Source organism: Dipodomys ordii, unplaced genomic scaffold (assembly GCF_000151885.1).
Source record: "Dipodomys ordii isolate 6190 unplaced genomic scaffold, Dord_2.0 Scaffold53, whole genome shotgun sequence".
NCBI classification, from domain to species: Eukaryota; Metazoa; Chordata; class Mammalia; order Rodentia; family Heteromyidae; genus Dipodomys; species Dipodomys ordii.
The window spans coordinates 5,156,959-5,174,920 of record NW_012267269.1 but is presented as its reverse complement, the minus strand read 5'-3'; the positions used below and the strand labels follow the sequence as shown (position 1 = coordinate 5,174,920).

The window sequence follows — 17,962 nt, the reverse complement described above, 5'->3', positions numbered from 1 at the left end:
AGGGGGGGGTGGTAAGAAGGGGTGAGGGGAGGGGGGAAGATGGGAAGGGGAAACAAAGGAGGAGGCAACAATGCTTGATAAGAAATGTACTCATTAGGGTTGGGAAGTTGCTCAGTGGTAGAGCGCTTGCCTTGCATGCATGAGGCCCTGGGTTCAATTCCTCAGCACCACATAAGCAAAAAGAAAAAAGTCAGAAGTAGTGCTGTGGCTCAAGTGGTAGAGTGCTAGCCTTGAGCTGAAGAGCTGAGGGACAGAGCCCAGGCCCAGAGTTCAGGCCCCACAACTGGACCCCAAAAAAAATTTTAAAAAAAGAATCTAGTAATTCTATGTACAGTGATTTTCTAAAGACAATCATTTGTTGTTCAGTATGACATCTGTGAATTAAGCTGCAGAGCAACAATATGTCTTAAGTAGGTAAATAAACATTATTTCAAAGTACTATCCACACGTATTATTAATTTCAAATACAAATCATTAGTGCTTTCAACAAAATAAACTTAACTTACATCTATATAATTACAAAGTGATCCTGTTGTAATATTTCTACATGATTAGTTTTCTCACATGTTTACATTATTTTAAGAAAGAGAACACATACAAAAACATCCCTATCTCAGACACATATACATACAACTTTCTTACCTCATCATCTGAGTAGCTGTAGGCAGATGCTACAGCCACCCACATCTTACTGGCTACTGTTGCTGCTTGCTTCATGCCAGATTTTAGGACATCTATCTTGGGTCCTGAGAGTATATTATCCAGCTTAAGCCCTGACAATGAATTTACTACAGAGCCCAGTGGGCTATGTGGTGAAGACCGTACCAATGCTGATAAAGATGTTGAACGATCCTTATGAGTTCGATATGGAGTTTGTGGCTTAAGACGCCCAGTAAAAGTTTTTGACCCAGACACGACCGAGGAGCTCATTTCACTTTCTGGATTTTCCTGTGCTGGTGGACCATGATCAAAAGGTAGACTTGATCTCCTTTCTAAAGGATGACTAACTGCAATACCAGTGTTTCCCTCTCCACGCAACTCCATACTAGAAGATTTACTCCCCAGGGGACTTTTTAAGTTCATGTAGCTTTCAATTTCATCAGCCAGATTCCTTGAAATAACTGGAGATAGCATCTTTTCTTCAGAATCAGGAGATTTTTCTTCCATACATTCAGTAGCTAAAAGAGACAACGGATCTAGTCCAGTTTCAACATCTTCCCTCTCAATGGCTTTAACAGTTCCATGTGAATTGCTTCTCTTATTCATTAGATGTTTGGATCCCACTTTCAAGTCTCTGGACTGATTGCTATTAGTATCATTTTGTAGACTATCAAATGTAACTGATGACATAGTTTTAGCTACATTATCATCAATGACAGGCTCTAAGAATTCTTGGCTTTCCTCAAGCATCTCTAACACAGGAGATGATTTTCGTTCAGAATCCCAACTGCTCTCAGATACATGAGTCCTGGTGTCAACCAGATGACCACTAGCAGTTTCAAAGCTATGGGTTCTTTTAACATGAAGAGGAGAAGTCTTAGGACACGTCAATGCTGCTGTGAGAATCTTGGCATCTGCTCCCATCATGATAGCCATTTCACTGGAATTCAAATCCAAACTGCTCTTCTTACGTAACATTCCTGCTCGACTTTCAGAACTAAAACTACAACTCCTCTCTGAAAAATGCTTTTGTCTTCTTTCTCCTTTGTCACCATTCTTCTTGAAATTAGAAACTTCAAATACTGTATCTTCAAGAGGATCTTGAGTAGAAAATAATGAATTTGATGTACTACCTAAAAAGGATAGTGAAAAATTAAAAATGAATTCATTCTCCAATATAACATACAAATGCTTATTGTCTTTTCTCATTGTGGAAGTGACACTTGATATAAGTAAAATGTTCAGAAAATTTGGAAGATATAAAGAAGATAGAGAAGATATAAAAAAAAGTACTCCTACAGGATCTATTCAACCTTGACTCTCAGGAATAATATCTTCTAAATTTTCTGGATGTCTTAATTTTACCATGTGTTTTCACTGTCTTGGCATAGAGATACCTGTAAAAAAACAACATCAACAAAACAGAGGTACCCTGCATCCCTCACTAAACACCTCTATCAGTAAGCACAGATCTACTTTTATTTCTTACATTTTAAGAGCTCATTTACAAAACATATTCTAGTTAAATATAAGACCTTGGAAAATATCTCTTCTTGTCTTAGATTCCATATATTCAATTGAACAAATACTTGTAGTGCTTTCTTAACATGTAGAAACCTCTAGATTGGTCCCAATCATGTAAAAGAAAAAAAAAAAAAAGCTGGTGCCAGTGGCTCAGGTCTGTAATCCTAGCTACTCAGATGGCTGAGATATGAGGATTGTGGTTCAAAGCCAGCCCAAGCAGGAAAGTCCGTGAGACTCTTACCTCCAATTAACCACCAGAAAACCAGAAGTAACGCTATGGTTCAAGTGGTAGAGTACTTACCTTGAGCTGAAGAGCTGAGGGATAGCACCCAGGCCCAGAGTTCAAGCCCCACAACCAACAAAAAGGAAAACAAAAAGCTTGCCGAGAATCTACTTTGCACAAAGTAAGTTTGTAATCACAAAGGAACTGTATATTTATAATCAGCAAAGCATTACTATTTTAAAGTAAAAAAAAAATTGCTTTCAAGTAGAAATATCCAGAACTGTATCTTAGGCTTGGAAAATTCTAAGGTGGCTGATACCTTGAGTTTTTAACAATTTTTCATATATATTCATTCCTTCAACAAATATCAGAAAGCCTAGTTTCAACTATGTGAAATGCCACCAAAGCAATGGTAAATAAAGGAGACATTGAGCCCAGCTCTCAAAGATTCAGTATTTGATCAAGTGAACCAAAAATATGCCACTAGTCTATATAAGCCCAGATTTGAAAGAAGCGGGTAAGTCTTTTTTACTCTGCTGTTATCCAGTTTTTTTCCACTCCAAGACCAAAAGCTATTTTCTATTTGAATCATTATCCAGCAGAATGTTTCTCTATAAAATTCCTATGTTGAAATTTTAATCCCTTTACTGTGATGATTTAAAGAAAGGCCTTTAGGAGATCACTGGTTATAAGGTAGAACTCTCATTAATAGGATTAAGATCCTTAGAAAAGAGGCTCCATAGACTGTCACTCGATTTCAACCACAAGATGATTCAAGGAAAGGTAGGCAGTCTGCATTTCAAAGAAGACCCTTTATGAAGACAGTAGCCTCTGTAAGAAATTTCTGTTATTTGTAAGCTACCTAGTGATATGGTACTGTTATAAAACACTCCTTCAACTAACTAAAAAAACCTTTATTCTTATTTGAGATTCTCTCTTCTGTTTTCCCAGAACCTGATCCTGAATTCAGGGTCTGATGCCTTTGCCATACCTCCAGCCCCAAGATTCTTAGTTTTGTTTAAACAAAGACTTAAAAGTGTTGGGGGGAAATGTTGTCTCTAATACACACTGATCTAGTCTTCTTTTTTTGCGCACACACACGAGTGCATCTGTTGTGGGGCTTGAACCCAACGCCTGGGCTGAGCACTGTCCCTGACGTCTTTTTTTTTTTTGACTCAAGGTTAATGCTCTACCACTTGTGCCACAACTCCACTTCTGGGTTTGCTGGTTTTCTGTTAGTTGGTGATAAGAGTATCAACAACCTTCCTGCCCAGGCTGGCACTGAACAGCAATCCTCAGATCTCAGCTTCCTGAGTAGCTAGGATTCTGGCTTGCTTTTTTTTTTTTTTTTTTTAAGGGGTGGAAGGAGAAACAATATTAAGAGTTTGAATTCAGGGTCTTTCACATGAACCACATCTCAGCCCTCAGGGTTCTTTTTGACCTTTCAAATTAGTACTACTGGTCATAATCATGTCAATTTATTAGAATTAATAAGCATTTAGAAATATTAGCTCAAAAAATTATACTTGCTTTGAAAACTATTCCCAATGTATGAGAAACAGATTTTTCTAAGTATCATTGGTTCTCATTTTATATACAGGAATTTATTGGCACACTTCATTTTCAATTTTAAAATAAAACTGACCATTTCAGTTATTTTTCAGATAGTCTTCAACCCAGATCCTCCTATGTAGGTCTCCTTCATAGTTAGAAGTATATATATGTGCCATGTGTGGTTTTTGACAAGTACAGGGAGCCCTGCATAGTGCTCTCACGGTTTATAAAAAGAGTGGCCAAACTGAAACTAAGTACTACAAGTGGAAAGACATCCCAAATAATAAACATAGCTATCCTTTAAAAACTTAAATGCAGGGCTGGGAAGGTAGCTCAGTGGTAGAGCACTTGCCTTGCATGCATGAGGTCCTGGGTTCGATTCTTCAGCACCACATAAACAAAAAAAGAAAAAAGCCATAAGTGGCACTGTGGTTCAAGTGGTAGAGCGCTAGCCTTGAGCTGAAGAGCTGAGGGACAGTGCCCAGGCCCAGAGTTCAAGCACCACGACCAGAGCCCCACCCCCCCACCAAAAAAAAAACTTAAATGCAAAAGGTAAAAAAATGCAGCAGTAGAGCTCACTGGACACTGATGATAAAAATAAAAATAAAAAAATTAAATGCAATGCTATGCACTGATGGTTCATGCCTATAATCCTAGCTATTCAGGAGGCTGATTTGAGTTCAAGCCCCAATATAGGCACCCATGCCCAAGAGCATGTGTGCACACACATACACACAGAGTTAAACGCAGATATCTCTTTGTATCCTATACTACAATACACCTATGCTCAAGTCTCATATAAAATGGCATATTTACATATAACTTAGGATACATCCTCTTATATGCTTTAAATTATCTCTAGCTTACTTAAAATACCTCATACAATTATTAAGTAATGACATTAAAAAAACCTGGGGGGCTGGGAAGGTGGCTCAGTGGTAGAGTGATTGCCTTGCATGCATGAGGCCCTGGGTTCGACTCCTCAGCACCACATAAGCAAAAAAAGCCAGAATTGGCGCTGTGGCTCAAGTGGTAGAGTGCTAGCCTTGAGCTGAGCTGAAGAGCTGAGGGACAGCGCCCAGGCCCAGAGTTCAGGCCCATGACTGATCAAAAAACAACAAAAAAAAGCCTGGACACAGATGCAAGTTTTTTCTAATATTTTCAATCCATGGTTTGTTGCATAAAACCCATAAACACGGAGAGCCAACTGTATCTGTTGTTGTAGTTGTTGGCTTGTTTGGAAGATAGGGTCTCTCCAAGTAGCTCATGGTAGCGAAACTGATACATAGTTCAGGCTGCCCTCAAACTCAAGATCCTTCTGTCTTGGACTCTTAATTGCTGGGACTGTAGGCACTTACTATTACACTTAGTTCCCAACTACACCATTAAATAACAAGACTTTAACCTCTTCTTTAGCTTATGTATAAGATTCAGATTCACTTCTGGATTTCTAACATGTCTATTATAGTAAGTTAGCAAACTAATGCCATTAAAGACACAGCCTCAATATTTAATAACATATATAGAGACTTACCAGTGCTACCTTTCCTGTTGTTGATATCAAATATTCCAGATGGAGCTTTCACAATACTGCTGCCCCAGGCAGGATGGTCAATAGGACTCTGAGTCTCTGGACTAGGTTGTGAATGATTTGCTACAATAGCAGACACATCACACACCTCTGAAAAAAATATTTGAATGTTATCATTCTTACTTTTGCCAATATCAAAGTAAACTTATCAGAGTAAACATATATATCTATATATACAGATATACAGATATATTGGTGGTGGTGGTGGTGGTTGTGGGGCTTGAACTCTGGGCCTGGGTGCTGTCCCTCAGCTCTTTAGCTCAAGGTCTTGAGCCACAGCATCACTTCCAGTTTTCTGAGTGGTTTATTGGAAATAAGAATCTCGTGGACTTTCCTGCCTGAGCTGGCTTTGAACCTCGATCCTCAAGATCTCAGCCTCCTGAGTAGTCAGTGGCATGAGCCACTGGCGCCCAGCCTATATATGTCTATTTTTAATTCAAGTACGTAACTTATTGCTGATTGGCTTAACTTATGTCAGTCATAAAGGTTACCACTATTGACTGAAATTAAGTGTTTTTTTCTTTAGCATTCAATAATCCTAATTTGAGTATTTTTCAGTGAACTGGCCTTCAGTTGCTATTCTTATTACTTGATAAACAGGAAAAGAATTTGATTCTACAAAATCTGGAGGATAAAATAAGAAACCTATGTAAAACAATAGGGGAGGGCTGGGAAGGTGGCTCAGTGGTAGAGTGCTTGCCTAGCATGCATGAGGCCCCTGGGTTCAATTCCTCAGCACCACAAAAGCAGAAAAAGCTGAAAGTGGCACTGTGGCTCAAGTGGTAGAGTGCTTAGCCTTGAGATGAAGAGCTGAGGAACAGCACCCACGCCCAGAGTTCAGGCCCCACCAAAAAACAAACAAAAAACCAACAGGGGAACTGTGCACCAGTGACTCATGCCTCAATCCTAGCTACTAAGGAGGCTAAGACCCGAGGATTTGTGGTTCAAAGCCAGCCTAGAAAGGAACATTTTATGAGACTCTTATCTTTAATTAAAAGACAGGAGTGGATATGTGGCTCAACTGATGAAGCTCTATCCTTAGGCAAATAAACACAGGTTCAGTGCCCAGGCCCTTGAGTTCAAACCCTAGGACTGGCACAAAAAGAAAATTTTTTTAAAAAGACAATAGGAGAATATCTTACTACCATATACCAAAGTATTCCTTGTATTTCCACAAAATGATTACAACAAATCATCTCTACCTCAATGCGCCCTATAAAAACAAGGGAAAACAGACTTTTTAACAAACCAGGGGAAAATATCAACTTAAGATATTTGAAGCCTTGGCCTGGAAGTTGGCTCAGTGGTAGAGTGCTTGCCTTTCATGCATGAGGCCCTGGGTTTGACTCCTCAGCACACATAAGCAAAATAAAGCTGGAAGTGGCACTGTGGCTCAAGTGGTAGAGTGCTAGCCTTGAGCTGAAGAGCTGAGGGACAGAACCCACGCCCAGAGTTCAGGCCCCATGACTGGGGGGAAAAAAAGATATTTGAAGGCTAGCCAGGCACTGGTGGCTCATGCCTGTAATCCAAACTACTCAGGAGGCTGAGGATCTGAGGATCATGGTGTTTGAAGTCAGCCCAGGCAGGTAATTCCATGAGCCAACGTGAATCTCCAATTAACTACCAGAAAACTGCAAGTGGTGCTGTGGCTCAAAGCAAAAAAGCTCAGGGACAGCACCCAAATCCCAATTTCAAGCCCCAAAAAAGGTATCTGAAAACTAGTAAAAAAAAAAAAAAAGCATTTTAAAATAAATGGAACCCTGGAATACAAATTTCATGGCTCAGTTTAGTCCTACTTTTGTCACAAAGTATCCCTATAACTTTGACAAGTGAATCTTTCAATAGATTGTGCCCTCCTGCAAAATTAAAGGCAACTTGATTTTCAATTTGAAATCAGAGACTATCAAAATCTTCCTTAATATATAGGCCTATGAATTAGGCTTTATTTCCTGAAAATCATCACAACAATTATCAATCAGGATTAACATTTTAATTAATAGTTATCTTAATAAGTACAATTCACAAGCATTAGGACTTTACCTTGTATCTGAACCTTTGTTTTAGTGATCAACTCTTGTGCCACTTGTTCTTCAGACACATGAGTTTCTGTATCATCTTTTATCAGTTCATCCTTAGACCCATAGCCTTGGTCAGACTGACCACCTGTTAAAATGAATGTAAGTTTGTAAATATTTTCATATACTTACAATCCATTCATAAAATATAAAAGAAAATCCCACTGAAATATACAGGCAAACTCTGAGAAAAAAAAAGACAAGGAAGTTCACAAGGAATACATTTTAAAAACAGTGAAAAGCAAAGGAACACATTTTAAAAACAGTGAAAAGTAAAGAACATTGGAAAGAGGAACATCCAACACTGAAGACCATACTACGTTTGAAAGCGCTGTCTGAAGCACTGTCTGAATCTTAATTTCTTCAAGGTAAATTATAACAATGTGGATAAGATGCTTTGAAGTCTCCTTTAAAGTATGCCTGTAGTATGCTGCCTATTTGTAAGAAAGAAAGCACATATATCTGCTTACGTTTGCAAAAAGCAATACTGGAATGACAAACAAGAAAGCAATGAAAATAGTTCTATACCATAAATAGAAGAAAATAACATTGCAAGTTGGTTTTTTTTTTTTTTTTGGTAGGTTATGGGACTTGAACTCTGGGTCTGAGCATTGTCTCTCAGTTCAAGGCTAGCGCTCTACAACTTGAGCCACAGCGCCACTACCATACATAAAAGAAAATAAGATGGAAAAAATAAAGATGAAAGAAAGTTCCTTAAGTGTGATTTATTGGTATTATTTTTGGAGATGTAACACGTTTTCATATGAAATATTAAAACCCCCACTGAAAGGGTCCGAAGAGGACAAATCCAAATGTTTTTATTTGAGTTGGTGGCAGGCAGTACTGGGATTGAAATCAGGGCTTCCATGCTTACTAGGCCAGCACTCTACCACTTCAGTTATGCCCCCTAATCCTCCAAACTATTTAAGTACGTATAACAAACCTGGGAGAAAAAGCCAAACCTAGAATAGCTTAGTAGGCTTATTTCTCACAGGAGAATGGGTGTGATGAATCTGTAATCGTTTTATTATATGTGTAGTACAACTGAGCAAATTAGTAAGTGAAAAGATGTTACTAGAAGACAAGATTCCTACTATGGGACAAAGTAGTTTTGTTTTTAAAAAGTGAACTGAGGGGGCTGGGAAGGTGGTTCAGTGGTAGAGTGCTTGCCTTGCATGCCTGAGGCCCTGGGTTCAATTCCCCAGCACACATAAGCAAAATAAAGCTGGAAGTGGCGCTGTGGCTCAAGTGGTAGAGTGCTAGCCTTGAGCTGAAGAGCTGAGGGACAGCGCCCAGGCCCAGAGTTCAGGCCCCACAACTGGACCAAAAATAAAAAATAAATAAATAAAACTGAGTAACTAAAGAAATCTATTATAATGGGCTCCTATGGCTATTCAGGAGGCTGAGATCAAAGGACTGAAGGTGGAACCTATCCTGGGCAGAAAAATCTGAAAGACTCCATCTCAAAAAAAAAAAAGAGGGGGAGGAATAGGGGGACAAGACGTACAGCTCAAGTAGTAGAGCACCAGCCAAGTGAGAAGACGAATCCCTGAGTTCAAGCCACAGTACCAGCACAGAGAGAGAGAGAAATCAGAAAGATGTCAATGTACTGGTATAATAGTGCACACCTGTAATCCAAGCATTTAGGAGTGTTAAAGCAGCAAGACTTTAAGACTAGCATGGGCTACATAGCCTGAGCCACAGTGAGACCATCTCAAAACTAAAACTAAACTAAACAAAAAAGATGTCAACGAATGACACAAATTATGTACTACCTTCCATATTCTGCTACTTATTACACTGTCACCCAGACTTTAGGTTTGCCATATGTCAAAAGTAGTATCTTTAAATACTACTGTTTTAAATGGTTACTTTCAGTGGCCGTTGTGTCAGTTCCCTCAGAAAGTCTGGTATCCTAACTATGGGGCCATGAGATGGGACAATATACTGGGAACAGGTGGACTGATTATATCCATATATACCCCTAAGGAGCTCAGTGACTCAGTATCAGGTACTAAGTAGAAAGATTCCATAAAATAAGCCTTAATGAAATGAGCAATTTATACACTTGGGCTAGAAGACTCCAAAAGTATCGAATGGCTTCACTAGATACCCTATGGAAGACATGAAGGTTCAATATTTAGTTTCATGTACAAATATGAAAAAGGCAAAGGATCTTTCCAAGTATTGGTCTTTACACAAGTTACCTGCAATTACTAGCAGGCTATTTTTTCTATTAAGGAACTAAACTGCCTTAAAATGAGCCGTATAAAAGTTTAGAGGAGTAAGAAGGGAAGGAGATTTATTTGCATGTTATTATCATCATTCCTGATAAAATGGATTCAGAACAAAAATTATATTCTTTATTTTTCATATGTGAAACTCATTTCTTCTCAAGTATTAGGAAAAATAAACAAACACCACAGGAAACAAAACAAAGCAGCTTTAAAATTAAAGTCTCAGCCAGGCATCGGTGGCTCACACCTATAATTCTAGCTACTCAGGAGGCTGAGAACTAAGGATCCCAGTTCAAAAACCAGCCCAGACAGAAAAGTCTGAGAGACTCTTATCTCCAATAAAACACTCAGAAAACTGGAAATGGAGCTGTGGCTCAAGTGGTAGAGTGCTCACTTTGAGCTGATAGCTCCCAGGCCCAGAGTTAAGACCCACGACCAATCCCCCTGGTAAAAAAAAAAAAATAAAGTCCCCAAAATTTCTATTTGTTCATTTACCAATAGGACTGAAAATTTTACAAACAAAATTGTGGTTTATATATAGCCTTAGGTTGTATTAATGATTTATACATGTTGCTGTGTATACAGGAATGTAGTTTGTGGCACAAAAATCAAGCAGACTGGTTTTTGGAAAGCAAAAGACACCTCAACAGGTGAACAATGAATGGGTTCTTTAATGTCAATAACACTATTTTACACAATGATGCTACAACTCAACCTTGTAAGAACTATTTTTTGTTTTGTTTTTTTGGCTAGTATGGGGCCTGAACTCTGGGCCTGGGCACTGTCCCTCACCTCTTCAGCTCAAGCCTAGTGCTCTACCACTCAAGCCATAGCACCACTTCTGGCTTTTTCTGCTTATGTGGTGCTGAAGAATCGAACCCAGGGCCTCATGCATGCAAGGCAAGAACTCTACCACTGAGCCACCTTCCCAGCCCTTGTAAGAACTACTAACAAACAAAATATATTTTCAAATACCACAATAAATTCATTTTGTAAATTGACCAAAAAATGTTAGATGGATAATTTCAGTAGGGGCTAATATCATTACTCTTATCTGAAGCCAAGAAACTGCTTCTATTTGTAATGATATTTACACTAAAACATGACATCTTTCCCCCACCCTTGAATGTCAGCAAAGTTTAACCTAATAAATGGAAAATTACCTGAAGTGGTTAACATTCAAGGGTAGAATTAATGCACACGTGTATCCATAGCTTCATGTCATAAAAGTCTGTCTGCAACCCACACCATGACAGCCAAGGACAAATGCAGCACCAAGAAACAGCACAGAGCAAAAAAAGCAGAGCAACAAAGAGCAGAGAAAAGGAAACTTCAGTCACTGAGACAAGTTCATCAGATGAAGCATAGGAATTAGATTCAGAATTCTTTTTAAAGGAAGACTTGAGATATTAACAACCACTACCACCACCACAACAAAAAACAACACAAGAAGGATGTGCAACACACGTATTTCTGCCCAAAGTGCTACTTTTATTACACTTATTTTTAACTTTAGAGGACAGAGATTCTGCCCATGGCTATGTATATACAATAACTTCTCAGATTAAAAAAATACAAGTCTTTTCAGGTGAACAGACTATCTTTTACTTTCATAGTGCATGGCTTACTTTCTTTCCTCTTTCATACCCATAATCTCAACTTTCTAAGATGTATTTTCCATTTAATTAAAAAATTTACAGTTGTGTCACTAATGTGTTGAAGTGCTCTCAATTTCTAACAACTGTGTCATATACTTCATGAGTTAATACTGAACAATATGAAGTGTTATGGCAGAACATTGTCTATAGCACTCTTGTTTATTTTATACTTTAGGTAAAAAGAGAAGTACAGTGTCATTTTCTCTCATTAATACTCTGCAAACTCATTTATATTGCACAAACTCTGGAGGTTTGTAAAACTCTGAAAGAGGAAAGGCTCAACATGACAGTAAGTGAAGGGTTAGTTAAATACAGATTTAGTACCTGTGCTAGAGTGATTATCAATGGAATCAAGTCTGATTAAGTCTCTGACGAAGACTGTGTGCTCCCCATTGTTAGCATCATTAGAACTATCCACGCTACCGTGGCTCACCGTGTCCCCATCACTTCCACCTGTGGCACTCTGAGGAGCTAAAGGTAAGAACAATGCAGTTCAATAACGCATGCACTAACACCTCTGATGCTAAACACGAATGACCCAAAGTTCATTTGTAATTACACAACACTTTCTAGGTTTCTGATTTTAAAAATGCCTTTGAACTAAGCTATCCTGTCTTTAGTTGTATATTAAAATATCAACCAGAATATAATTTAAGCTCTACTACATATTAAAAACTCATATGCCTAAAAAGCTAGGATTCAAAAAGGAAGGCTCTTCCCACAGTACCTGATATTGGGGAGACTGGTGAGATTTGCATAGTCTTTTTAAGTGGCTTCCTAAATTGTGCCAAGCCATGTACCACATTCCGTACTTTTGTCCAAAGAAAGATACCACTGCGGGTACTACTAGGCCACTGGCTCTCCAAAACTACCTAAAAGTAAAATAAAAGTTAAAAGCATCACAAGGAATATTTGATTGAAAAATATACAATTACATATAAAAGGTTATGCCAGCCAGCCATACTTATTAAAAAAATATTTGAACTGGGTGCATAGCATTTGGGAAACTGAGGCAGGAAGATCACTAGTTGTGGACTAGCCTGGAGTACACAGAGAAAACCTTTCTCAGAGAAAAACAAAATACAACCAAAAAAAAATCATAATTCAAGGCCAGCCTGGAGAAAAAAGTTCATGAAACCTACATCTCAAAAAAAAAAAAAAAAAAGTAGGGGGCTGGGAATGTGGCTTAGTGGTAGAGTGCTTGCCTAGCATGCATGAAGCCCTGGGTTCCATTTCTCAGTACCACATAAAAAGGAAAAGGTGGAAGTGGCACTGTGGCTCAAGTGGTAGAGTGCTAGCCTTGCGTAAAAAATGCTCAGGGAAAGCACCCAGGCCCTGAGCTCAAGCCCAGGACTGGCAAAAAAAAAAAAAAAAGTTGAATGTGGTAGTATACACTTCCCATTTAAAAAGGGCTGGAGATGTGGCTCAAAGAGTAGAATTGGGGCTGGGAAGGTAGCTCAGTGGTAGAGCGCTTGCCTTGCATGCATGAGGCCCTGGGTTCAATTCCTCAGCACCACATAAGCAAAAAAAGCTGGAAGTGGCACTGTGGCTCAAGTGGTAGAGCGCTAGCCTTGAGCTGAAGAGCTGAGGGACAGCGCCCAGGCCCAGAGTTCAGGCCCACAACTGGACCCAAAAAAAAAAAAAAAGTAGAATTGCCCAACTAGCAATCCCTGAGTTCATACTCCAATATACTCTAATACCACCAAAAACACCACTAAACATCATTAGTCATCAGAAATGTAATTAAAGGTCCTGTGTTCAAACTCAAGTACCATTCTCCCCACCAAAATAATGAAAATTAACATTTTAGGAGAAAGCAATAGTTTACACCTATACTCCTAGCTACATGAAAGGCACAGTTTGGGAAGCTTGCCAGTCAAGCAAAAAGTTCTTAAGACATATGGTAGTGCTTGCCTATCATTCCAGCTACATAGAAGCATAAACAAAAGGACTGAAGTACAAGCTGGTTTGGACCACAAACATAAGCTCTTACTTGACAAATAATGAGCATAAAAGGCTGGGGCATGACTCAAGTGGTAGAATGCCTGCCTACCAAGCAGAAGGTTCTGAGTTTAAACTCCAGTACTGCTCTTTCCTACAAAAAGGAAAAAAAAGGGGGGGGGGCTGAGAATGTAGCTTAGTGGTACAGTGTTTGCCTAGAATGCTTGAAGCTCTAGTTCCATTCCTTAAGTACCACATAAACAGAGAAAGCTAGAAGTGGTGCTGTGGCTCAAGTGGTAGAGTGCTAGCCTTGAGCAAAAGAAGCTGGGGGGGGGAGGGGGCTGGGAAGGTAGCTCAGCGGTAGAGTGCATGCCTTGCAAGCATGAGACCCTGGGTTCGATTCCTCAGCACCACATAAATAGAAAAAGCTGGAAGTGGCACTGTGGCTCCAGTGGTAGAGCGCTAGCCTTGAGCTGAAGAGCTGAGGGGCAGCGTCCAGGCCCAGAGTTCAGGCCCCATGACCGGCAAAAAAAAAAAAAAAAGAAGCTCAGGGACAGTGCCTAGACCTTGATTTCAAGCCCCAGTACTGGCAAAAAATCAAAAAAAAACCTCATGACATCATAAAACACTTGTTAGAATGGGTATTATAAAAAAGAACAATAGTGTTAAGAATATACAGAAAAGAAAATCTTTGTAAAATGGTGATGAGATATAAATTAGTACAGCCATTATGGAAAACAATATGGAGAACGTCAAAAAACTAAAAACAGAACTACCATACAATCCAGTAATCCTACTACTGGTTTCACATCTAAAATAAGATCAGGATCTCTCAAACAGGTATCTGCATTCTCATGTTCACTGTAGCCATATTCACATTAGCCAAGGTATGGAATTAATCTACATGTCCATAATGAACAAATGGATTAAAAAATGTGTTACAGCTGAGTCCCCGTGACTCAAACCTGTAATCCTAGCTACTCAAGAGGCTGAGATCTGAAGATCACGGTTCAAAGCCAGCCCGGGCAGGAAAGACTGTGAGACTCCTATCTCCAATAAACCACCAGAAAACTGGAAGTGGCGCTGTAGCTCAAGTGGTAGAGCGCTAGCCTTGAGCTGAAGAGCTCAGGGACAGTGCCCAGGCCCAGAGTTCAAGCCCCACGACCGACAAAAAAAAAAAAAAGACTGTTCTCTCACTTGCAACAACCTTGAGGACATTAAGTGAAACAAGTGAAAACATTAAGTGAACCTTGAGTTAAGAGAAACAAGCCAGCACAATAAGATAAATACTGCCTGTTCTCGCTCTCGTTCTCTCTCTTTCTCTCGTTTTCTCTCTCTCTCTCCTGGGCTTGAACTCAGGGCGTGGGCACTGTCCTTGAGCTTCTTTTGCCCAAGGCTAGCACTCTAACACTTGAGCCACAGTGCCACTTCTGACTTTTTTGTTTATGTGGTACTAAGGAATAGAACCCAGGGCTTCAAGCCTGTTAGGCAAGCACTGTACCACTAAGCCACATTCCCAGCCTGCCTTTCTAAAAAACTGAACTTACAGAAGCAGAGAAAAACAGAGTGGTGGTTATAGGGACTTTGGATAGGGATAATTAAGGATGACTGAAGTATGCAAATTTTCACTCAGACAAGAGAGATACATTTAAGAGCTCTATTGTATAACCAGATGGTTTCACTTAGTAAACATGCCTTTAAAAATTTAATAATACAGTGGCTGGGAAGGTGGCTCAGTGGTAGAGTGCTTGTCTTGCATGCATGAGGCCCTGGGTTTGATTCCTCAGCACCACATAAGCAAAAAAAAAAGGCGCCAAGTGGAGCTGTGGCTCATGTGGTAGGGCGCTAGCCTTGAGCTGAAGAGTGGGGGGACAGCGCCCAGGCCCAGAGTACAAGCCTCATGACTGGCAAAAGATAAATAAAAATTTAAAAATTAATAATACATAATAAACTTAATAAAATTTTTAATTAAAAACTTAAAAATTGGCTGAGAAGTTGGCTCATGGTAGAGTGCTTGTCTCCCATGCATGAGGGCCTGGGATCGATTCCTCAGCACCATATAAGCAGAAAAAGCCACAAGTGGCGCTGTGGTTCAAGTGGTAGAGCGCTAGCCTTGAGCTGAAGAGCTGAGGGACAGTGCCCAGGTCCAGAGTTCAGCCCCCACGACCGACAATAAAAAACTTAAAAATTACTATAAGTACACTTTAAGTATTCTTACCACATAAAGGGAATAAAGCAATACATAATAATTAACTTGACTGAGCCATTCCAAAAGGTTTAAATATTTGAAAACATGTACATAATTATCAGAAGAGAAAAAAGGAATATGTCCCCCAAATCTCCTCTTAAGGAAACTTTCCTGGAATAAAAAGGTACAGAAAATTGTCATTCTTAATAAGATAGATTACTTAATGTCAATCCTACTTACCTTATTGTAATAACCATAAGTAATAGCATTTGGCTTGATTTTAGCAGTTTTCATTTCAAATAAGACTCTCACTGCTAAAACAGGATGACCCCAAAGTCCACAAAGCTGCATTACTACTCGATAGCATACCTAACAGGAAATAATATCAAACCATTAATAGTATATTATTCTGTTTACAACTTGTAGAGATTTTCTTAAAAGATTCTACTCAATTCTTTGTAATGGCTTTAGCATTTTAATAGATGACTTTTAAAACTATTTATCAGCATTATTGATAAGACCTATGTATACATGCTCTTTATTCGAGCTAGTAAATCTATTCAGCCAATGATTATTCTCCTTACTATGAAAAATAATTCCCTTCTAAAATTAAAATATCTATCTCCCTACTCACCATGCTTTATATTCTATGCTAAAGCAATTAAAGATTGTAGTTCCCAGATGCCAATTTAACAAAAAAGGTCTGTAAACTCACGTCTTTAAAAGAAAATGACAAGCCCAGCAACAATGGTTTATACCTGTAATCTTAGCTACTCAGAGGCTGATATCTGAGGATCATGGCTGAAAGCTAGCCTGGGCAGAAAAGTCCTTGTGGGACTCTTATTTTCAACTAAGCACCATAAAATCTGGATGTAGAGGTGTGGCTTGAGTGGTAGAGTGCTAGCATTGAACAAAAAAGCTCAGGGACAGCACCCAGGCCTTTAGTTCAAGCCCCACAACCAAAACAAAACAAAACAAAACAAAAAGACAAGAAGCTGGGTGCCAGTGGCTCATGCCTATAATACTACTCAAGAAGCTGAGATCTGAGGATCGAAGTTCAAAAAGCAAACCAAGGCAAAAAAACTCTGTGAGACTCCTATCTCCAAGCACCAAAAAAAGCTGGAAGTGGAGATGTGGCTTAAGTGTTAAGCGTGCTACCCTAGAGTAAAAAAGATGTGGCTTAAGTGTTAAGAGTGCTACCCTAGAGTAAAAAAGCTCAGATTGGCGCTCAGGACCTGAGTTCAAGCCCCAATACTGGAGTGTGTACACACATACACACACACACACATGCACACGCACACCAAGAGCTATGGGTGGTGACTCATGTCTATAATTCTAACTACAGAGGTGGCAGAAACTGGGAGGAACACAGTTGCAGGCCAGCCTGGGCAAAACATTCACCAGACCCCATCACAACGAAAAGATGGGTGTAGTGACACATAGCCTGTCATACTATACCTTCGGAAACATAAATAAGATCATAGTCCCAATAGCCACAGCTTCACTTCTGGGCTTTTGGGGTAAATTGGAGATATGAGTCTCACAGGCTTTCCTGTTCAGGATGGCTTTGAACTGTGGATTCTCAGACCTCAGCTGCCAAATTAGCTAAAATTACAGGTGTGCACCATTAGCATTCAGTGACACAAAAATAATTTTTAAAGAAAAAAATAGTGGAGAGAAAGCAGTAGGTTTCTCACTTTCCTTAACTGTTAACTGAATTATATCAATGCCTACCTCTTTTAGAATTTAAAGATAAACAAATGCATGTAGCATATTGTTCACTGAATGTTTACTATAAAAAAGGCACAACTGTATTATCAACTGATTTAACCTTGCAATCACATGAAATAATTCTATGATTAGTATATATTAGTAGTTTTCCAGAGGCAATTTTATTCTCCAAGACATATTGGCAAGGAGGCATTTGTAGTTGTCATAACTTGTGGAGAAGAGGATGTTACCAGCATCTATTAGGCACATTGTTAAACATCCTAAAATATAAAGGAAAGGTCCTCCAAATAATAATTGTTTTGGCCAAAATGCCAATTATGCCAAAGTTGAAAAACTAGGAGCTACAATTTCAAATGAATAATCTGAAACATAAGACATGTATGTAATTAGCCCTGGTGTCATGTGGTTTAGGACTGTAATCCTAACTACTAAAGAGGCTAAAATGGGAAATAAAGGTTTAACCCTACTCCAGGCAAAAAGAACTTCTTGAGGGGCTGGGAAGGTGGCTCAGTGGTAGAGCGCTTGCCTTGCATGCCTGAGGCCCTGGGTTCGATTCCTCAGCACCACATAAATAGAAAAA

At 39.2% G+C, this 17,962-nt stretch overlaps 1 protein-coding gene across 1 annotated transcript in view; it reads right to left on the bottom strand.

Moving 5' to 3' along the window:
* Dennd4c (DENN/MADD domain containing 4C) overlaps positions 1-17,962 on the bottom strand; it is a 105,505-nt gene that overhangs the window by 29,214 nt on the left and 58,329 nt on the right. Inside the window, exons 16-20 of the mRNA XM_013020762.1 lie at positions 15,892-16,020; positions 12,250-12,394; positions 7,593-7,715; positions 5,496-5,642; positions 643-1,793 (exon numbers count right to left, since the gene is read on the bottom strand). Of these exons, the coding sequence (XP_012876216.1) occupies positions 643-1,793; positions 5,496-5,642; positions 7,593-7,715; positions 12,250-12,394; positions 15,892-16,020 (1,695 nt within the window). The remainder of the gene's footprint in view (positions 1-642; positions 1,794-5,495; positions 5,643-7,592; positions 7,716-12,249; positions 12,395-15,891; positions 16,021-17,962) is intronic.